This window comes from Anopheles funestus, chromosome 2RL (genome assembly GCF_943734845.2).
Source record: "Anopheles funestus chromosome 2RL, idAnoFuneDA-416_04, whole genome shotgun sequence".
Classification (NCBI taxonomy): Eukaryota; Metazoa; Arthropoda; class Insecta; order Diptera; family Culicidae; genus Anopheles; species Anopheles funestus.
The window spans coordinates 8,254,936-8,278,081 of record NC_064598.1 but is presented as its reverse complement, the minus strand read 5'-3'; the positions used below and the strand labels follow the sequence as shown (position 1 = coordinate 8,278,081).

At 43.1% G+C, this 23,146-nt stretch overlaps 2 protein-coding genes across 16 annotated transcripts in view; one reads left to right on the top strand and one right to left on the bottom strand.

Annotated features, from left to right (window-relative positions):
* Positions 1 to 8: 8 nt before the first annotated feature.
* LOC125761419 (serine proteinase stubble) lies at positions 9 to 17,401 on the top strand. 2 transcript variants are annotated; one of them, XM_049422527.1, is made up of 5 exons: positions 9 to 1,369; positions 14,376 to 14,483; positions 14,565 to 15,413; positions 15,484 to 16,332; positions 16,403 to 17,401. In XM_049422527.1, exons 1-5 carry the CDS (start codon positions 1,333 to 1,335, stop codon positions 16,741 to 16,743), a joined length of 2,184 nt encoding a protein of 727 aa, XP_049278484.1. In that variant the 5' UTR covers positions 9 to 1,332; the 3' UTR covers positions 16,744 to 17,401. The 2 variants fall into 2 exon arrangements, with proteins under 2 accessions (XP_049278484.1, XP_049278483.1); XM_049422526.1 differs by lacking the exon at positions 9 to 1,369 and having other exon boundaries at positions 12,974 to 14,483.
* LOC125761428 (glutamate-gated chloride channel) overlaps positions 16,845 to 23,146 on the bottom strand; it is a 91,396-nt gene continuing 85,094 nt past the window's right edge. For all 14 annotated transcript variants that reach the window (XM_049422542.1, XM_049422544.1, XM_049422541.1 and 11 more), the window contains one exon: positions 16,845 to 22,512. In XM_049422542.1, the coding sequence (XP_049278499.1) occupies positions 22,392 to 22,512 (121 nt within the window). In that variant the 3' untranslated portion in view covers positions 16,845 to 22,391. The remainder of the gene's footprint in view (positions 22,513 to 23,146) is intronic.

Sequence of the window (23,146 nt, the reverse complement as noted above, 5' to 3'; positions counted from 1 at the left end):
CCACCACAAACCCGATCGAAACGTGACGCGCACCGGACGTCTTTTGAACGCGCGCGCGCTCGCACGTTTTGTTGTTTCGTCGCTCTGATCAACGCCACCGTTGTGGCTGTTTGCGCTGTGTATCGGTGTTAGCTGAAAGTGTGAGTTTTGCATTGATTCGTATCGATCGATCTAACGCCTACCGACTACCGATGGAGCAAAGTAGACAAGTGTCAAATCGGGCCTTAGAATTGCAGTGAAGTTGCACAGTGCGGGTAGCGGGTTGTTGCCGCAGAAGAAGCGGTTGTACCACACTGGTCAACCTTTTGCAATATCTCACGTTATGGGCACGGGATCGCACCATTTGTGTACCGCTGGATGGTGAAAACGAAAGTCATCCTACCGCAACCCATTGCCGCCAATCTTCCCCGGACCGGGATCCGAAACCGGAAGTGTACATATAGATATATTTAATTTGTTTGTGTTCGCTCCATGTGGCTGCATGCACCATCTTTCTCGTCCCGTACACCTTTTGGGTTAACTGTTAACGGTAAAAGATTATATGGTGTCTACCCTTTTGGTTTTGCAACAACAACAACAAAAAAGTAAAACCTCCCATCGGAAAGTAAAACAAACAAGACGCCAGTGAGAAAAAAATAAGGTCTCAAAGGCACACGACGGTAGTAGGGAACAGGAAAGTTTAATAAAACAAAAAAAAAGATATAACGACGTCTCGCGTATCGTCCTTTTTGCCGGCAGTGCATCCGGCATAATCGTTGCATATACGTACAATTTTTTTGTTTGTTTCATTATTCGTCTTTTTCACTGCTCGACTGGCAGGCACCCCGGGTGTGCAATAAATTTTCAATTGCGTAAAGTGCAAAAGGAAAAACCACCGACCGAGTGCGTGTGACAGTGTCGCATGTGCGTGCATGGCGTGGTCAAGAAGCAGTTACAACCAGAAGCGCCTTATGTAAGAGTGGCCGGCCCCACGGTTCGTTAAATAGTAGAAAAGAAGAAAGAAATAAAAAAAATCTACCGCACACGTATCCGTTTGTGCACGTGTGCGAGTGCGTGTGTTTGTGTGTGTGTGTGTGTCTGTTTGTACTTGTGGTTTTTGGCGTGCGCACATTTCCGGCATGCGCCTTCAGAGAGTTTAAACGGAGATTGGTACCGACAACAGCAACAACAGCAGCAGCAGAAACCTACATACAAAGGAAGAAAAGACCCATCAAGCTACAGCGCCAAATCTGAAAGACGTGGCGACCCCTACCCGTGCGACGGCTGTACATCCGCATTTAACCCTCGTTTGCTCCTGCTCCTGCGCGTTGAGCGGCACTGGAGCCATTCAGCATGGGATCAACATTTCGGACCAATGTGCCACTAGCGGGTAAGTGCAGTTAAGCAGCGCGTGGGAAAGGTTTGGTGATTTGGTTTGCAACTTTAAACCTTTTTTTGGGTTCACAACTGGAACAATTCACCAGTTGGCACACGGTAGTGTTCTGGCGGGCTGGACGGCAACTGGTCCGGATCCGCATATTGTTTATCTGGACGAACGAATAAAAAAAGTTCCCCCTTCCAGTTAAACCGTTTCAATGTGGGTCCCATCCATTAAATGGTAATAATAAATGAATTAAGAAAAGTAAAATAACGGTGCTTTTATGTGGTCATATTTAAAAAATAAAAACGGATTGGTGAAAATGATGGGGCACATTAAGCTGTGTGAGATATGAGACCTCAGAAATGAGATATGGGAAATAAATGAATGAGCAATGGGAACCCACGGTGAAACGAGTTCTTATTTATTATGCCAGAACGCACCCGGAAATGTAATTTAAATTTGAAACATATTCTTAGAAGAATACTGGTATTTTTCAAGTTCACCGCGCATGTAAAGTATTGTAGTAAAACTAGTATAACATTTTATTACTTATTGTTTTTTGAATTCGATAATTTTTAAAATATACTTTTGGTGATAGAAAAATAAATCAACATCCTTGAATTTTTTTTGAAAGAGTAAAAATATTGGTTCAAAATATTTAAACTGAACAAAATGGAAATTTTGTTAAGGAAACCAATTATTGTCAATAATGCTACAAGAAATGCAGATAGTTGAGGTCAAAATTTGTCCGGTAAGGTACGGCCAAGCTAATTGGTGAATCAAAACAAATTGACACTCGAGTTCGAATCGGCCATTTTCTCTCTCTTAATGAGCTTTAACTCCCCTGAAATCTACACCGACGAATTAATCGCTCACATCGAGAGATCCCGCGTTTTCGATTGCCAAACGATTAGCTGATCTCATAAAACCAACCACTTTCAAAAGCTTCCTTCCCTTCTACTTATCGTGCCTTTTTGGGGGCGCTTCATCCGGTGATTCGTGTGCGTGAAACAATGCACAATTGCAGCGTGCACTTCCAAAGCGAATGTAAGGGAAAATGTGAATGTGAGCATTCATCCCACCTATCGTAGTGTTAAACCCGATAAAAAAAAATGGGAAGGTAAGGAAAATGCATTCCCTTGTCAAAATGATGCCAAACACGGTGCCACTTTTACTCTGCGACTCATCTCGCATGGAAAGGTCTCACTTCCGGACGCTGCTACAGCACTGCTTCCCTTTTTTTTTGCACTGCGAACTTCGATCGAATCTCGCTTAACAGGTGGGGAGGAGGGAAGTGGGGTGGGTGAGTATCAAATCTCGACTCGTCTTTTCTTAACCGGCTTCATGGATTGAAGCCCGTGGCACGCAATCGTGCGATCGTGTACTGCTTGTGTGTGTGTGTTTGTGTGTGATTTTGTAGCTGGCCGGATCTTGGATCGAGTCGCGTATTGCGTCGGCGTCACGGAAGACGCCATGGGATATCCGGGAATACATTTCACATTTCAGTTTTAGTGTGTGTTGCTTTTGGGCTGTACTGACAGGGGTGGAAAAAGTGATAATGCAAATGATCACTTACACTACATCAAGTACGGAGTGCATTCTTCTGATTTTCCGAAGTTATCTTAATCACTTTTGATTATTTTTATAGCTTAAGTAGATGAATCATTACGGAAGGGTTTCGCCTAAAAGTATGCAATCGTATATGTAATTTGTTCTTAAGAACAGTTTTATAACTTAATGTCTATAGTTGACACCGTAAAGGATAACGACTTCTAGGAATTACTTAAAATTGGAAAAAGTATTCTTGTAGTTTCAATGACGAATTTCTTGTCTATGTTATGCAGGTATTTATTGGTAATTTATTTTCGTTATTGGTAATATTTAAATTGGTAATATTTAACAAAAATCACAAATTTTCTTGCAAGACTATTATGTATAATAGTGCAATAAATTGAGTTCCATAAGTTTAGATCTCCAGCAAAAAAGACACACTTATGGAGTGAAAAAAAATCACACCGTCAAACGTAGTGGCGACTGTTTATGGTTTTATGAGAGTTTAAGTTTTAACACACTTCGCTTATGGCCACACGCTTTCTCGTATGGTTGTAAAATTTTGACACAAATATCTTGTAACAAGAGAATAAAATACACGGGAGGGAAATAGTTTCCCCCCCTCAAATTAATCACGTGACAAACGAAATGATGCCCAATCCGATGGGTGTTGTAGTGACACCTCCGAACAACGCACAAGTGACTCATCCCGGTCGTATGGTGAAATGTGTTGCATGTTTGATTAGCTACGGATTACCGATGTTCAAATTGCAGTTGGCGCAGTTGCGTAATGGTTACCGGTTGCGACGCAACAGTGGACGTTCCTTCTTTTCTTTCTTTCGAAATCATCTCTCTCCACTCTCCACCGTTCGGCTCTGTTGCTGGAAGTGGGTCATCAATGCGATGGCCTCCAGACCGGGTGACGATTGCAGCCATTGCAGCGCTCGCTTACCTTCAGGGCTTTCCCGACCATATACACCCCTTCTTGCTGGTGGTACGCGTGTCCGGGTTTATGCTCTCTCCGGTTTTGGATGGGGTCACAAAAGTACGCCGATTGCATCATGAACTCGATCAGTGGCCGGAGCAGAAGTCAACCGGGTAAAGAAAGCGATGCGAACAAAGTAGTGAAATACATTCTTCATTTAAAGCAGGTATATCACGTCCTTTGTAAAAGACGCCGGGGGAAAATATTTAAAGTGAACACTGTTTCGCAAATCGTTCCAATACTTGGCCCGAAAGGCTTTAGTCCCAGCATTGGTTGTTGAATATTTATGAGCTTTCCTTTCTGATTAAGAAATGATAATTGGGCGCTACCGAACGTTGGCAGGAACCAAAAACACGTCCAATATACAAACGCGAGCGAGTAGGCGAAAGCTAATTATCATTAGGATGCCGAGGGTTGCGAAGCTGGTTTTCGAAGGACTTTAGTTCGTCTTTAAGATTGATTGTGCAAATATCATGAGGATGATTAATCTGTCAAACTATGAAAGATATCGGGACTGAATGATAAAAAGGACGATGGTTGTTAAAGCTATTAAATTTGATGAAGTGGCACAAAGTGGATGGTGACTCAATTTGCGTTTATAATTCCATCTTAATTGCGTTTTGCTGTTCAATGTATTGGGAATAGCAAATGACACGTTTTCGAAGACAAATAAATGTGACAAAGAAAACCTTCCTTCGGTGCGATATTAGTGTGCAGCCTTCAAGGCCAACTGTTTGGATGTGTCATCAGAGGAAAGCATCGGTACTTCGCTGGCCAAATGCCATCTGGCTGCATCTGGGTAACATCCTGCACAAGGCAAATGCAGGTCACGGTAGCGTTATCCCTGATTCTTACTCCATCATATAACCGTACTTCCCCCAAACCCCATGCGTCCGTGTGAAGTAATAAACGAAAAATGAAAAAATGGGACACTATTTTTAAATCAATTCCTCAACATACTGAGCGTGGGAAGAAGGCTGCGCTTGTTTCATCTGTCGGTATATTTTTTATGCTCTTTGCCCCTCAACCTGATATTAACCTGATTAGTATACACCGATGGGTTTTGTTTGTAAATTTTGCGAAACTAAACATAACGCAAAGCCATAAATCTGTACAAACTGGGACATCCCTCACACAGCGGTGCGGTTGTAAATCAGTACTGCAATGAAAATAAACTCACGGGAGGGTAATAAATTATGGTGCGAAAAGCTATTAAATAATCAACACGATGACATGTTTTACAAGCTGCACGCCTAAATGTTTGCATACCGCGTGACAGCTGTCACTCTTTAAGTCGGTCGTCGATAATAACGTCAACGCGAGGGGCTTTTTTTTGTTGTTTTGAATTTGAATAAATCTATCTACATTTGTTTGCATAAGTATCAAAATCTTTCAATTATCCCTCTCGTGTTTTTTTGTTGGCTAAATTTGTGGTATTATTTTAGGGGGGAGGCTTCCTTCGCCGGTTGGTGATTCGCAAAACCACTGACCACCGGTCCTGATCTATCACGGTCAATCACCAACCGTTATCGCCGCTTAATAAAGCGATAAACTTTAACCGCCGGAAAATGAAAGCCCCTTCAAAAGGCGAAGAAAGCGAACAAGAGCAAGCAGGCAAAGAGACAGCGTGGCCAAAAGGGAGCTGTGTAAAATCCGACCAGCATCACACAGTACCGTACCCGTATCGGATCGGGTTCGAGGGCGGTTTGGCGCTCATGAAATATTCATCAAGTTCCCAACAGGTTGAAGTACCCGATCCGCGCCTGGGTTTGTGTCTGTGTGTGTGTGTGTGTGTGTGTGTGTGTGTGTGTGTGTGTGTGTGTGTGTTGGATTTTATTTCTCGCTCGTTTGATACGGCGCTTGTACCACACAACTCGTGTGTATGAGAGGAGTTTTTTTTATTATTTTTTATTGCCACTCGGTGAATTCATTCCATCATCCCCTTTGGTTCCTGCTGTTCGTCACGGTTGACCCCATTCTTCATGATCGCATAACCGGCTGGACAATGCCGGACGTCCCGTTTAGCCCTTCCGCTGAAGGAAGAATTCTTCGCCGCTTGTACCCCTTGTCTGGCGGTCTGGCTTGATTTACCAAACACAAAGTCATGATTGTGCCGCGAAGTAACCACGTGTAGATCGATGTTGCTCATCAGTCTACCCGAAGACATCCCGTTGTCACGGTTGTACGTGCTAATGTAGCATCATTAGCTGTGAACAGATGTGTCTGAAGCTGTGGTTGGACAGGTATTCGTAGTAGGATGCTGAATTAAAGGCAAATAGACAAAGACTTCAGCGAGAAGCGCTGAACTCAAAACGATCGGGAAAATGTTCAAATTATCCTTTGTTTGGGCAGTGCGTTTAAAATGCAATGATTCATGATGATTATCTGCTTCTTCAAGTAGTACTGAAGAAGTGGACATTTAATGAAATATTCCTTAAGCGTACTACATGCTTTGACTTAAGTTGACAATTTGAGGGTATTATTGCCTAAATGTATGCAATATACATACTGTTAATGATAGTTTTTTTCATACAAAGGATTGATCACATTCAACTTAGACGACTAATTACTATAACAAATTATAGTAGAAAAAATGATAGCATACTTTCAGGCGTTGTGAACCAACGACACAGCCTTATAGCTAACAGCAAACAAGTAATTGAGCGATCAACGACAAAATTTTCAACGACAAATTCAACGACAATAAATCTTCAGAAGCATGAACCTGAATAGAAATCAATATCATTTTAATAATTTACATTACTAATGTAAACGATCCTGATCCCCATTTTATGTATGCAAACTATTTTGTTCGCTTCGCGTTATCATCATCATCATTATCAGGTAGGAGAGAATATAGGGAAACTTCAAACCGAACGAACCACTTGCACTGACCGTTGTCACCAGCTAATGAGTTGTTCCAGCTACTCGGCTGGGGTCAGTTTTATTTAATTATTTTCCAACATCTTCCGAAACGCATCCGATCGCTTCGTAAACTTATTCGGCCTTTCGGTTTCGAAACCGACCAGTTTCTCCATTTGAATCCGTCGGGATATCAGCTAGGCTGCTGCTCCTCAGCAAAAAAAAAAACGCCATCCCCATATCCGGTACATACATACGTCCGGTTCCAGTTCCACGTCGGTAACCTTACTCGGAGCTCCGTTTCCGGCAGCTGTAGCTGAAACTTGTTCCTCACTCCTCAGGGGAGGTTTGAAGAAAAAAACACACACAAATGTGAAGGAAGATTTCGCGCTGATTAATCGATTAGATAAATGTGGGGGGTCTGAAGTATGACCGGTGGCAAAATGGGCGTTTGTTTGTATGTTGTTTTTTGCTGTTGTGTTTGGCTTGGTTACTGTAGGCGTCCACTCATTCAATGACCGGCCCTTGCCTGGTCTGGCTTGAAAGATTTTTTCTCTATATAATTACTTTCTTTATGTGTGTGTTTATGTATCTGTTTTTTTCTCTCTCTTCTTTTACCTATCCACTACCAAAAAGGGGCACGCGTACCTTGGAGCCCGTCTGAAGTTGATCGATCGATTAAGAAGCTATAACGGGGAGACTGAGTTATGTTTTTTTTTGCCAACACCTTCCGCCGGCCAGGTTGAATAACGAAACCTATAGACGGAATCGGAAAGAAAAGAAAAAAAGAAATAAAACAGATTGAGCTAGAGACGCTGCGGCAAACGACGATGATCGAAACACGCCCGATCACGAATCTTTTCACTTTCGTTCGCCTATCATAAGCTCAAACCAGGCGTTGAGAAACATTAGCAGGACCAAACCATTAACCAGTGTGGTGCGCTTTCATGGCCATTTTCACGGCCCCTCTTGAGACACGGTGGCCCAGGAAGTGGATGGGTGTGCGAGTGGTTGTTGTTTTTTTTTACTGCACTTCCGACCCCGCACTTCCGCGATCGTACGGTGCAGGTGCATAATTGCGGGCGAAATGGTGTAATAAAAATTGACAGCCGGCTAAAAGTGACAGTAATTGACGATCGGCTGCTGGTAGGCTGAAGGTTGGGTAAAAGGCAAGAAGCTTTAACGGAAACGAAGGCAAAGATTGGCGCCATCTAATCACGGTTGGGCTTAAAGCTGGCGCCAAACACTTATGCCCGTGTGCGTGTCCGTGTGTGTGTGTTGCTTCTTGTTTTCCTTCTTCCTATCTTCGCCCGCTTTATCTTGACACCTTTCGCTGCAAACATATTGAAAGTGATGTTTTCAATGTTTACGATCGTGTGTGTGATTTTTTTTTTCTTAATTTTTGCAATACAACTTTATTGATGGGTCGATTAAAAAGACATCGTTAGGGTGTGTTACACGGCAAGGGCGTCTAGGAGTTACGTTTTCCTTTCATGGAAAGGTCGCCATGATAGGTGGCCATTTTATGATAGATTTTGCGATGCGTATCTTCCTTGTTCGATATGTGGTTCGGTAAGCGATTATGATGGCAAACGGATGGAAGTGATGCAGGAGTTTAAAGGTTCTTTTAAAGCGATTGCAGTATTGGAGAAGGTTTGACATTTATGATTTGTCAATCAATCAAGAGAAATTTTAAATTAACATCAAACAGTGGCCAAGCTAATATCCTACAAGAGGAAGAGATCTCCAATCATCGCAGTGATTGGCAGAAGAAGATACTAGACATAGAAGATACTAGACGCGGTGATTGGCAGAAGAAGTTACTAGACATACGGTGGGATCAATTAGAAGTTATTTATTACGAGTTATACAAACGTCAGGTTAAATAGACACATGGTGGGATCAATTAGAAGTTATTTATTACGAGTTGTACAAACGTCAGATTCAATAGACATATGGTGGGATCAATTAGAAGTTATTTATTACGAGTTGTACATACGTCAGGTTTAGGGGCGGCTCGGTGGTGCATGTGATAAACGGCGCCAGTCCACACGGGCAGGACCGGGGATCAAATCCCATCCGGACCGTCCCCCCGTAGCAAGGACTGACTATCCGGCTACGTGGTAAAAATAAGTCTAGTAAGCCAGAAATGGCCGGCGTGACCTGTAAGGTCATTAAAGCCCAAGAAGAGACATACGTCAGGTTCAATATGAATGAGACATTGAGAAATGCCTTTTAACTTCCGATATAAATTACTTATTGTTCAAGATTTGATTCTACTTTAAACTGCCCAACTTCAAGGAAATATTACTTAGAGCAGGGGTCTTCAAACTTTTTTGGTGGCGGGTCGCTTTGAGTAGAATAGCCACAGCTGAGGTCTAATCTCGGAATCTCTTGGGAGGGCCTCGCGGGCCGTAGTTTGAAGATCCTTGACTTAGAGGATGTATCAACCAGAGTGGACTGATCACGTCATGAGAATGTCTCCGATCTTAGGGAAAAAAGTTGTTATACAAAATCTTCAAGTTAACACAGGACAAGAACAGGACAAATTGCAGTATAAATCATTGCAGAAAGACCTCCATGAACCACGAATTTTTGTGTTTTTTTGGTGTAAAAACTCATTACGCAAAAGCTTTGTTCCATTGGTAACTTTCACCCTGTTACCAAGTGTTACGTTATCGAATTATCGTAAACGATACAAGCAACAAATGCGTCCCTTGCAAAAGATAATTGAATGATGAATACCTCTCCCGCGTGCTTGCAAGTGTTGATAAGCAACAATCGCAATGACAGTTTAGTGGCTCAAAATGAAATTACATCGTAATAAGCATAATGGATGGTACTCGTGCATTCGGATGCGTTGTACGGGTAAGGCCATCTGACCCCGAACGAATCCAACCCAATCTAGCCAAAGTGTCCAAAAAAGGCTTGCGTACAATCAACCTGCCCGAGCTCAACGGGGTTGATTACGAGCGGGCGCTGTTCCGGCACGATGCGCTCTCGTTGCGTTTTCCATTCCATCCGGTGCAATCGTGATCCGGCCCGCCGCACTACTGTGCGCTTACCCGGTGCGTCATGCTACATAATTCCGCACCGTATCATTATCAGTTTTGCTGCTGGGGGGGGGGATCTCCGCTTTCGGTTGTGCAATCTTTCGGTTATTGTTCGAGCCATCATTAGGCCGGGGAGTCGCCGTCCTGCCGAATTGAAAGGGAAATGAAGGTGCCGTTTGTTTGCTGTTGTTGTTGTTGCTGTTGCTGGCGTTATGCTCCAGGAGAAAGATACACGCGTCCCGAAGAGGGAAGGGGTAACGCTCATTACTGATTATGGTCGCTGTGGACTAATGGCCCAACCAAAAAAAAAAAGAAAAAAAAGGAAACAACACACACAGCTCAACAATATAAACTCAACCTCACCAAATGGGTATAAGCATTTGGCGAATTGTAATGTACGAAAGCGAAGAAGGCAAAGGCTAAGGCTACAAGACGATACAAAAGCAACACACTCACCGTCGCCCCCGGTTGCCAGGTTACGTTTGGCTACGTTCGCGCGTGTGTGTGTATGCTCATTGTAATGAAGAAATGATAAACGGAGAAACAGTACGATGTTTATTTGTTTGTTTTCCTTTTTTCGGTATTTGAAGCGTACGAGAAGATGGAGACGGATGGAAAGAAATGCGGCCTTAAAAGCAATGCAAACATGCAAATGCCGATAGGGGGGAGGGAAGGTCAAAAAGCGATGCTCTGAATGGTGGTGGAGCTGACGGCTTTGCCGAAGAAACAATAACAATTGCAAAATTGATCCAACGAAGCAAGCAAGCAAAGAAGTTAAATATGCACGAACGGGGTGGCCATGTCGAGTGTCGAGTGAAAAGCGGATAGAGTGTGTAATCGACGGTGGATCCCCCGGGTTTGTGGAAAATGTTACACAAACGAAACGAATGAAAGCGAAACTGCGGCATGGGAAATGTGGTTCCGTGTGGTACAACAGCCCAAAAATCAAACACAGCAGCAGCACTGCTGCTTGTCGCGTGTCACGTTCGCGATTAATGGTTGGTACGGGGGTGGTACGGGAAAAACCACCCTCCCCCCCCTCCCCATTCCACTCCCCCAATGTGCTCCACTCGCAGATTTCATAAGCGGCTCCGGCTTGTTAGGCTTGCTTAGCGAATAGTTAAGCTTTCTCGTTCAGATGTTTTAATTTAATGAAAATGCTGCTCAATGCAGCGGTTCGAATCACAAATGTGCAGCAGAAATGTTGCGTTGACGATCATCCTTAAGTGAACTCAGGTGAATGTTTTTTTTCTCTCGCAAACGTTTTAAACTGTCTGCGCACACTCATCTTAGCCTATTTACTGTTCCTTTCATACGATTTTTTTGACTATCAGAACTTAACCCTAATACGAAAAGCGCAAGTCACTTCCCTATTCCTCGAAATTTAATGACTCTTTTATTCGATGCTGACACGTTGAGAAGGATTTCAGATTTTGTTTAAATAATGTAGCAAAAAATAAAAAAAGGAATTTTTGCAAAAAAACTACCCTTACATAAAGAAGCAGCACAACGGAAGAGTAATTAGCAAGTAATAGTATCATTTGCGTACATGTTGGAAATTCTTTACTATCTTTGATGAAATGTTTCATCCAGGATAGTCTATGAAATATTTCAAGCTTATAATCCCAAATGATGCTGGAGGTGGGAAAAAGCTTCTAGCAGCTGGTTTTATGGCTTTATATTAGTTAGTTGTTCTTAGTTATATAAATTGGCAAGAAATAGTATTGACAAATTATGTGGCGGTAACAATAGTAGAGGATATTTAGATAATTAGACATTAGTCTTGAACAACGGGAAGAGTTACAGTAAAAGAGTTCTAATTTCGAAGCTTTTAAAACTTTTTTTATAACTAAGACTATTTTAAATGTGAAAGTAAGTGTTCTAGTACATTAGCAGTTATAGAATAGAAATAGTAATTTATATGCATGGGGCATTCTTATTCCTAAAGCTCACGTCTTTCATCGCAAAGACTTTCAATTTTCTTGGGGACCATTTTATCACCTGCTATATAACACATTAGAATCACCATTGGGACTGCCGTTACTTTCACTCCTTGACGCCATCCGCTAGAAGACGCCACGTTCTTTACGGTGGCAGCAAGAAAATCTAATGATCTCGTGCCATGGTGTCATTCGTATCGTTGAACGCTTCAAGAACCGGTTTCGGATGGCTGATGACCTAACGGAAGATTTAATGGATGCTGTGGATAGAGACAGAGAGTGAGCAGAACGATTTTACTTTCCTCTTCGTTTGGGAAATCTTCCGTAGCGTGAAGAATGTGTGCATTCGTTTCAACAGATTAATAATGAACGATTTCTTATGTCTAATGCGTTTGAGATCTTTGACGTTTCAGCCGTAGCTAATGCTGAGGCATCTTTACGGCAACTTTTTGTAATGAGAATTTAAGTATACATTATTAAATCCCATTTTTTCCAGATTATAATCGATATTTGGATTAGCGTTACCGTAACTTGATGAAGGTTTACGCAGTAGGTATAAGCGGAACGGTTAAGAATTTCCGTCGCCTTAACCTACTCGGAACGCAACCTTCTTAACGCTGTTAAACCATAGCAACTGAACTACGCCGCTTCATTTCATGCAACAACGTGTTATTATAAATTACGGTATGAGACATATTAACGAAACAAAGGAAACAGTTTGAGATGATCGGTCGGCCAAAGGAAAGAACCGCTTGGTATGAAATGCGAAACCGAAACCGAAGCGAAATCGTAACCACGGAACCACCACCAAAACGCCAAGCACAAAATGATTCATAATTCACTTTCACTGCTGCACTACCTACTAGATCTCTAGACGGACGGGCAAATACCGAACGCGTCATCTGACGTTTGTGGAGCGGATTGGTTTCTTCTTCGGTGCGCTTGAGTTTATGCGTAATCGGTGTGATTCAAACTTTACTTTTGTCAGCACGTTCGGTATGAACGTAAAACGTAGTTTTCGTTTCCACCGTCGTTGTGTGTGTTTTTTTACCGTTAAAAATACATAACCTTTCCTTTACCTTCCAACACCGGTATCGCACACGTTGCCTTGCCACGTGCAAATGGTAATGCAAGAAGTAATTTCTTTTCGCTCAGCTTTTTGCCTTTTGTTTTGCATCTTTCCGAAACCCTTCCGCACCCGCTGTTCAGGTTGAGGATGCACGCTTAAAATTCGGATGTTGGATTTTGTAAACAAATTCCATCTTTACACCCTTTTTGCTACAATTTCAAGCACGTCCGTTGTCGTTTTCCGCCCTCCCGCGCACACGTGCACACAAGCAGGGGTTTGTGTGTTTGTGAGAGCATTCCGTACAGTTCATTCGGTTCGGGTTTCCTGCTTTCTCCTTGCCGCGGGTCCACCACCAACGCTCCTTACGTGCGCCATTTATTGTGTCTTATTTTCTTCACTTCGTCCGACTTGCAGAACATTGCCACGGTGCAGTGGAAATGGGACATGCGGTGAGGAAGGAAGGGGTGACCGGGAAGGCGTATCATAATAATTTAACATTTTATCCATTACCCAGGTTGGTTGGATTGCGTTTTTTTGTTGTTGCCGTTGTTTGCGAGGTGAACAAGAAGTTTCCGAGACTGCAGACAATGCAGAGGCCAAGCATACTGCATTACAGTTGTCCCGCAAACACATGTTTACTAATGTACTAAAAGGTACACTGACAAGCGGATGAAAACGAAAGTTGAAACATAACTTCAGCATGATTACTTTCGCAATTTACTTGCGCTAGTGCTTCCGGTCTGTTTGGGATTTTAACACCGATGTTTAGAAAATGACATATTAAAAAGTATAAGCAATTAAGCGGATTAAAAACTAAGGGACACTCTGGAAGGGAAATTCTCAAATATGTGAAAATGATAAGGCGATTGAGAAAGACTAAGAAAACTGAGGACGAAAGCGTTACTAGCGGAGAACATTGATAAGATTTTATAAAACATGCTGATCAGGAAATCATTTATTTACCACTACTAATCCAATGTCACGTCCTATCACGTCGGTTCGGTTAGATTTCCTAGCGAAGCCTTCACCATTGCTTTGTATGAATATCAATTGCGCGGATGATCGTGAGAGGATTACATTGAATTACAAACCCTTAACTGACATTTGCCTTGACGTGTTAGCGACGTGGTTATTACGCGGCCACAAACGCAGACCGCAAAAATGGACCAAATTGCATAACGCACCATTTGGTCACATGTGGTCACAAGCAGCAAAAATAAACCATCAAAAAGCGGAACAAAACGCGGTAACGATGGAAGTGCACACATGCGAACATATTCCTTAGTTCCGGATGCCCTGCAGGCATTTAAAATTGGACAACAACAAAACCGTCCAAACGAGGTTCGCCGGTCGGTGTCGGAAGATGGATTGGAGGCATGTTGCATATGGTGTGGTTTGAAGCAAAGAAGAAAGTGGCCTAAATTCGCGAAACCGGTTTCCCAGGGGTTTCGCGATTACTTAATGCTGTTTGTGCGTTTGCAAAGAGGGTTTTTTTTGCTTCTCCACACGCAAGTTCATAATCATTCCATCTTTGTTGCTTTTTTGTCCGTTACAGTGTTATTGGTGACGGCACTGCTCCTGTCACACACCCTGGTTAGGGGCGATAGTTCGAGCGGAGGAAACAGAAGATCCAGCCCAGCCCTGATCGATTCCGGTATTCGAGGTAAGCGGGTGGAGTTGTCGGCCAAAGAGGCTTATGAATAATGTGGATATTGGTACATTGGTTTTAATTTTTATCTGGCAGCTGGGTCACGATTGCCGGTAGTTCCTGTGAGTGGATCGAAGATCACCAAGTTGCGTCCGGTTGGCAAACAGCGTCCCGCTGAGGAGGAGGAAGACGACGACGACGATGAGGACGATGACGATGATTACTTTGACTTTGGCCTAGGAGATGATGACGACGATGACGACGATGATGATGAGGAGGAGGAGGAGGACGAAGAGGATGACGAGGAAGAGGAAGAGCAGCCCGCCAAACCAGAGCTTCCGGTACCGGTAGTAGAAACGAGCACGACACGAGCGAGACTACTGTCCGATGCGGCCTTCAATAAGCTGTCGGAGACGCTCGGTGCACTGAATACGGTTGGTCGGTACATCGTAAACATTACCAAGGGACAGGAAGCCAGTGCCATCACGCAGGTTGACCCCGGTACGAAAGAAACCGTCCCAGAAGCGCTACTCACCCTCACGAAAACGGTTCTCGGACAAAACATTACCAAAACAATCGAACCTCTGATCAAGCGGGTGGGTAATGGTGGTAATGGCGAGGGTTCCGAAGCAATCAGTGCGGTCACCTCGGGACCGCTAGTGATCTTGTCCACCAGTACTTTGGAGCCAACAGTCGATTCATCCACTATCGGATCACTTGCAGTAGTTGCACAGCGTAAGGAAGACAACGAACTAACGCTCGGTGGAACGATCGACAACAAGATCGCATCCGTCCCGGTACCGGCAGGTAGTGCAGCAACCGAGCAAAAAAAGAAGAAGAAAAAGAAGAAGAAGAACAAGGTAAAGCGAAAGGATCCGGCACATCAGGAGATGCGGCTAACCACGACGACTACAACGACGCGTCGTCCAGAACCGGCACCGAGCAGTAAGTGGAAGGAGCCAAGAATTTCATCATCAAAAGTCTTTCAATGTTTATATGTCACTTTTTCTTGTAGACAAAATCGTGGAGTCAACGAAGGATATTGAAAATCGGTGTCGTACGCCCGACGGACGGCCGGGAAGGTGTGAGGATTTGAGTACGTGTCCGGGGTTGCTCTTGGATCTGAGCCATCTGCGAGAATCGCTCTGCTTCAAGAGCCTGTTTGTGCCGGGAGTTTGTTGTCCGATTACAACCACCAGTACGTTGCTGACGACACCGAGACCATCCCGACCACCACAGCAAACCGGATCGGGTAGTGGTGGTTCCTTAGTACTCAGTCCCGTTGCTAAACCATCGGTCACGACGAGTACGACGACTACAACCACCACCACCAAGCGGCCACTCGTGCCAGTGTACACGGTATCTCCGGCGGATAGTGGAGCGGTTCTATCGGCCACTTTGAAGCCGATCGATAACATCGTTGATCCGGAGGACTGCGGTCAGCAGGAGTACTCGTCCGGTAGGATCGTGGGTGGTATCGAGGCACCTACCGGACAGTGGCCATGGATGGCAGCCATCTTTCTGCACGGCACAAAGCGTACCGAGTTCTGGTGCGGTGGATCACTGATCGGCACGAAGTACATCCTGACGGCGGCCCATTGTACGCGCGACTCTCGGCAACGTCCGTTTGCGGCACGCCAGTTCACCGTACGGTTGGGTGATATCGATCTGTCCACGGACGGGGAACCGTCGGCTCCGGTTACGTACAAGGTGACGGAGGTCCGTGCCCATCCAAGGTTTTCGCGCGTTGGATTCTACAACGATATTGCGCTGCTCGTGCTGGACAAACCGGTTCGTAAGTCGAAGTACGTCATACCGGTGTGTCTACCGGGGCCAAATCTACCGTCCAAGGAGCGACTAGCAGGTAGGTGCGATCGTACGGTTTGATGTGACCCAAAGTTAAAATCTTTCCCATCTGTATCTTCATTCTTTAGGTCGGCGAGCAACGGTTGTCGGTTGGGGCACAACGTATTACGGTGGTAAGGAATCGACCAAGCAGCAGCAAGCGACACTACCGGTCTGGCGAAACGAAGACTGCAACCGGGCATACTTTCAACCGATCACGGACAATTTCGTGTGTGCCGGATTTTCAGAAGGTGGTGTCGATGCGTGCCAGGGTGATTCTGGTGGACCGCTCATGATGTTGGTCGAGGCCCGCTGGACACAGGTCGGTGTCGTTTCGTTCGGCAACAAGTGTGGAGAACCGGGCTACCCGGGTGTATACACACGCATTAGCGAGTACATGGAGTGGATAAGGGAAAATACAAAGAAGTAAGCAGAGGAAAGGCCATATAACCCCCTGGCAGTTAGTGTGATACGGAGTTACGTCCAATTTCGGATCCCAGAACCTAGAGCATAATGGAAATGAAACACATGTTTCGTGTTTTCGGTTTTTTGTATATAATTTATTTCTGCTTAATTCTTCATCCGTTCCGGCTCGTGTTTTTTTTTTGTTCGCTATCCCACTCATTCACGTTCCGCGCTCCACTATCGGTAATCAATTAGTGTTAGCCTTTTCTTGTGTTTTTTTTTGTTTATCCTAATTTATAAACTAACTTATACGAGACTATGCATCGCGCTAGTGACAGAGAGAGAGAGAGAGCCAGTGCCGCATTCCTGATCGTGTCTAATTGATAACGCTGATGGAACGAATGAAGCTGATCAATAAAACGTACCGTAAAGCTGATGTAGTATAACCATTATTTTATAGTAATAATAACAAAACTACAACGCGAAACGCTGTAGCGTAGTAACGAGAGACACAGGGAACCGAGCTTAGCAAATGGGGACGCATGGAGATAGAGATCTAGTGCATTAAGAACACTAACAAGAACAACGGAAGATAATTGTGTATGAAACAATTGACCCAAGAACAGCAGCAACCATGCTGATGCAGCGAAATAATGAAATATTTCAAAATGTCAAACAATTAACACGTGTATCGCATTCAATCGGGTTTTTCATTATTTGTTGTTTTTCATGTTTTTCCCATGTTTTTTTTTTGTTTTGCATTATCCCATCCTCCTCTCCCTTCCTCCCTCCATCACTATACAAACAATAGCATCCTGTTCGTTCCTGGTTTCCTATATAATTGTATTTCCCTTTTCCATGCCGATTCATACTGTGCAGTTTTCCGCGTTGCATCGCAGTGAGCTGTGGTTTAGCGATAAAACGAAACAGTATTCCCTCTCTGGCTGGCTGCTGCGGTCACATATGTTTTCTTCCATCGTGTGAGAAACGTGCATTTAAGTAAACTACTACTTATCGATAGACATCATCCTCATTCAAACTGATCCACCATCGTCAGTGTGCCCACGGCATGAAATCAGTGACCATGGGCATTTATATCTCATTGTTTTTTGCTTTTGTTTTTAAATCTAGTTTTATTTAATTTTTTGTTTTTGGTTTTGGCGCTGCCATGCACATCCGCACGGGGAGTTTTGTGTTTGCAGTTTTTGTGTGTGTGTGTTTTTTTTGTTTGTTTTTTTGTAACATGAAACGTTCAAAGATTCGACACTAGTATATTTTACACAAGTACATTACGGGGTTTCTTACTACACGATTTACTCTCCCATTTGTGCTGATATCTTGACCGTCCTTCATCCTGCCCTCGGTTGGTCAAACACGCTGACCGACATTAGTTGGGCATTAGGTTTGTGTTTTTTTTTCGCTCTTGCAGCTGAGAAAGGTGTGCTGGGAGAGTATATTGAGAGTATATCGTTAGTTCGGCTTCTAGGCTTCTTATGGACAACATCTTGCTTGATGGTATATCAGTGGCTCGCTGGCAAACCTACTTGCCGTTAAAGTTCCGTGTAAAGTGGCAATGGCAGAACGGTTGGAAGATGCCAATTGTGTGGAGCTGCTCGTCGTACAACTTTAATATAATTAGCTGCTATCAGTTAGATTCTGCTTAATATTTGTTTTCGGTTACGAACCAACGCAGCTAGGCCGTATGGTTCTCGGTGTATGGGATTCGGCTCGAATACGAATAACATTTTCGTTAAAATCTTGTGTTGTTTTTTTTTTGTTTTCATTTTTTTTTGTTTAATGCACAGCACCACAGTTACAAGGGTTTTTTTTCTTCTTCTTCTTCTTCTTTTTCTTCTACCTTTCACCCCACTTAACACCAACGTCACGTAGGAAAATCTACAGTTTTATGTTTTTATAGACAGATTGTTTGACACCTTTTGCCATATTTACGTAGATAAGATTTTCTCTTTGATTGTTTATTACACTCGATTAGCGATACTTCAGTAGGTTTTGCTCTGCTTTTGCTTGTGTGCACCCACGTCTTGCACCACGCCGGTACACGTGTCCTGGACACGCGCTTACAGAGCGTCCCATTTTTGTTTTGCTGCTTTGCTGCACGAAGTGATACAACGCGATACAGAGAAACAGCGGCTAACAGTATGCATATAACACCTCACAACACATTTAAACAAAATATTACGCGACGATAATATCGCATTAACGCCGGACAGGGTGAGTTTGCTTTTTGTTTGCTTCGTTTTCTAAAATCCGATGAGCCGGCCGACAAGAAGGGAAGGCCACATACAACACCGTACAACGGCTGCACACGCACGCGTGCATGAAATCTTTCATTATGAAATGGAAATATTTCAGTCCGGCGGGCGAAACCCTACAACGGTCGCCACGGCAACGGCAAAATATAACCACAAACCCGATTCGAACTATACAGTTTAGTGGGCAAAATTCGATTTGTTTTGTTCGCGACCTGCTGGGTTCGCTGCTGAAACTACGAATTTCGCAATGCTGCGTGAAAATGTTGTAAACTATACACTGCGTATATATTTTTTTTCTCATCGTTTTAACATCCAGAACTAGCAGAAACTACCATTTTTGTGTCACTTCCGATCGCCTTCCCTCGCTCGAAACAAACAAACAAAACCTTTCGGTGGTACGGGCCCGGCTCGTACCGTGTATATTGTTTCATGAACCCAAAATGGTGGATTTTTTGTTTGTTTGGAAAATTTGCTAAGCAAAAAACAAACAACAAACAGAAACGAACGGAAAGAAAACAAACTATCTAGCGCATGAAGAAGATCTAGTTCTAGTTCACACTCGCTTATTTGATTCCACATTCTGTTCGCGCATTTTTTTTTTTCTTCATACCCAGCCGGATCCCTCCAGGATTCGGTCTCTAGAGCGTTTTGATCTAGAAAATACGTTTTAAAATTTCATATAAAAACACGTGCAACCACATAACGCAGCTCATCGAATGGCTGGGATCTAGCTTGTTAAAGTTTTTTGTTTTTGTTTTTCTACCTCTATCATCTCTCTTCCACTCTCTCTCCCTATCTTCCCCTCTCTCTTTCTAGCAAAGATTTCTTATGTTTTTCTTGTTGTGTACTTACTTAGAAAAAAACACTACAGAGAACAGTTTTCAGTTTTGGTTTTTGTTTTTTTTGTTGTTGTTTTGATTCGGTAATGCTTTAACACGCCATCAGCTAACTTGCGCCATTTTTGTTTCGGTACGATTCTTTCTTCCGCATCATACGCCATTTCGTTTCCATTTTGTTTGTTCTACCTTACTACACACTTTCGTTTCCACTTTCGTTTATCTTCTAAATGCACACACACACACACACACACACACGGACACATGTACACACGCACACCGGTTCCATTCATTTTCCGTTCAATACGCGCATTCGCACACAGCACAGTAAAGTGATACTCTACCATTTATAACATCTAAAATAATCTTCGTTCGATTTGTTTGACATGTCTTTCGCTTACAGTACTAAGATTTATCCCCTAGGGTTGCTGCGATCGTGTGTGTGTGTTGTTTTTTTCTTTTGACGTGCTGGTGTCCTGTGTGTAGTGGTTGTTCATAGTGTTCACTATGGATAGCTTGTTTGTTATTCATTTGCTGCTTATACTTTACACGATCTTGTTATCAGTTTATAATCTGTTAGCGGTGATGATAGAATCTCGTTTTACTTAATGTTGTGCTTTCGTGCCAACAATAGCTATGACCCTGTAATTTTTTAAAGAGTTTCCCCCTTGGTTTTTTTGTTTGTTTGTTTGCTTTAATTTAATCCACTACATTAAAGTTTTCTTCCTTCGCTAATTATCGCTCGTGTTTCGCTTCCTGCTGTGTGGGTGTGTGTGTGTTGTTGTTTCGTTTTTATAATGCTTAGTGCCTTTATACGTTTAAGAAAACTGGTGAACTATTTATCTTCCTGCACGTGAATAGTTTATACGATTGTTTGCATTGTGTTATCTGTGTGGCCTCCCTTCCATGCCTAGGTGATTACTGCATTAGTATATGCGTATTTAAATTGTTTTGTTTTGGATATAGCTTTATGAAAGAACATTGTTTTCCTTTTGCTTGTTTCGCACATAGAGTTTTTTTTCGTTTGTTTTTTTTTGTAATGCGTTTTGTTTTTGTACAAAAATACCAAACGGTTTTGCAACACCTCGCACGCACTAGCACTTCATAATGTTGGACTGCGTCCCAAACGCTCTACGGGTACTTACTATTGTATTGGTAGTTTTAATTCTCTTTTGTTTGTTTGTTTTTTACTATGCAACATGAGCAACAGGATAAAACAAAACTTGGCGACGTAAAAGGACAACAAAAGCACGCACATCTGTCTGATTGTTGCTTTAGCAGTATAGTTCTTAGTAAGGATAGAAAATCTTCCCAGTGCAAGAAATTGTGCCTATAATTTCGTTTTCGAATAAGCCATTTTTGAACAAGTTTAACGGTCTGTTTTTGGTTTTCAAAGAACAAACGAATGTTGGAAAACATGGATTTGTTTCTGGCAAAGAAAAACCGACAACGTGTGTGTTTTTGTGTGTATGCTTGTACGTGTGATTTGTCCCGGTCCGCATTCACAACCGCAAATGTTTTAACAACTATGGCACTAGCTTAATGAGATCGGGACGTACACTGAATGTATATTTTTGTGTGATTAATGTGTGCTTACCGTACCGTTACAACCTCTTCCTGCCTTGTCTGAGGAAAACAATAGAATAGAAACAAAACCGAACTGTTGAGCTTACCGATGAAAAGGTGAACTAATTCCAAGCTAAAGGCACTCTGTCTGTCCAAACTACCGAAGAAACCGAGCAAATGGCAGCATGGGGTTTACTTAGGTGTGCGTGTTTCTGTGTGACCGATGGGTGAACTAAAATGAGTTGAGCATATAGTTGAACATGACCTTAATATAAACGATGAGAGTGAAATAATTTTCCTTTGGGCCTGAAAGTATGCAATTCCCCTAACAACTCTACCTTTTTCGGCGCTGTCTTGAAGAAATGATCCTGCCTTAGAATGAAACATTATCCTGTCGCGACGTGGCTCTACTGTGTTGCTGTCCTTGTATGACTAGACCTGATTCCATCAGCTCACCATGATAGTGGCGAGAAGTTAGAAGTGTTGATTACTGCTGTGCAGTGAACGGGTATTTTGTGTGAACCGGTATAATTGTTTTATTTCTCTCCATAAATGCTGCTGCTTTTGCTATAAACCGAACTATGTGCTACATATTAACAGGCATGCTTGATTTGTTGTTGTTTTTATTGGGGGGGTGTGAGTTGATATACTGAGCTGAGCTTATTGCGGTGCTGATGAAACTGTGCGTAACATTGTTTGTCGTGCGTAACATTTACGGCACGATCGTAGACTTAGTGCGTTATGACTGTTGATGTTGTTGTTGAGCGATTGACTGTATGCGTGTTGCCATGGCGACCGTTTGCTGCTTCATCCTTCCAACCGTCGGCATGTAAAGCGTGTTGCGTTTACGTTCGAAGTCATCTCACGCACCGTTACCATCTAGGGTTGCTGAGAGCTGACGTAGCACGTAGTGTTTGCTGGAACCGGTCACTTAGAGCAATAGTGGACATGGTGCTATTCTGCTACGTGGGTTTTGCTATTGCAACTTCGTTACTCGCTTAGTCCTCCTCCTCTTCGCGGAAGAGATAGGTGCTCCAGTAGACCAGGTTGAACAGGGCAAACACCAGCGGGAACGTTATCCGCGAGATAACGTCGATGCGTTTCGAGCGCGAACATTGTCTGTACACGTCCGTGATCGAGCGTAGAAGATCGAGCGTAGGAGACAAGTGAAGGCGGGGAACAGAGACAGAGGAAGAGAAACAATTTTCCATTAGCTAGGTGATTGTGGCATGCGGGTGCGCACGTGCGATGGTACGTATACGCGAGCTACTAGGTGATCAAGATCGATCAACTAACTGGACTAGATTGATCATCACGTCACACAACGAAAAAACGTATGCAGACAAGACAAGGTAAGTATCTAAAGAATATATATATATTTATGTGTGTTTGAGCTATTTCAATGAGCATGATAAAATTTCATTCGATGCATACAAAAGAAAGAAAGAAAAAAACGACAAACTGTGAGTAAGATGGGAGGAGAAAGTCGGTAACAGTAGCTCAATACGGTGATGTTAAGGGATTGCATTTTGTTGCTATTTTCTGATGGTATGGGACCGATCCGTTCGAGACTAAACGTACTAGGAGGAGCCACAAAAGGATCGGACAGTAGTGAAATGACGGAAGAGGCTTTAGTAGTTTTTGTTTCGTTTTATTGTTGTGGAAGGTTTCGGAAGGTAAACTAACGAAATAGAAGACTAAAATTAGGAGCGCATCAAGAAATGAACGAATTTGTGTGTGTGTGCTTTATCTG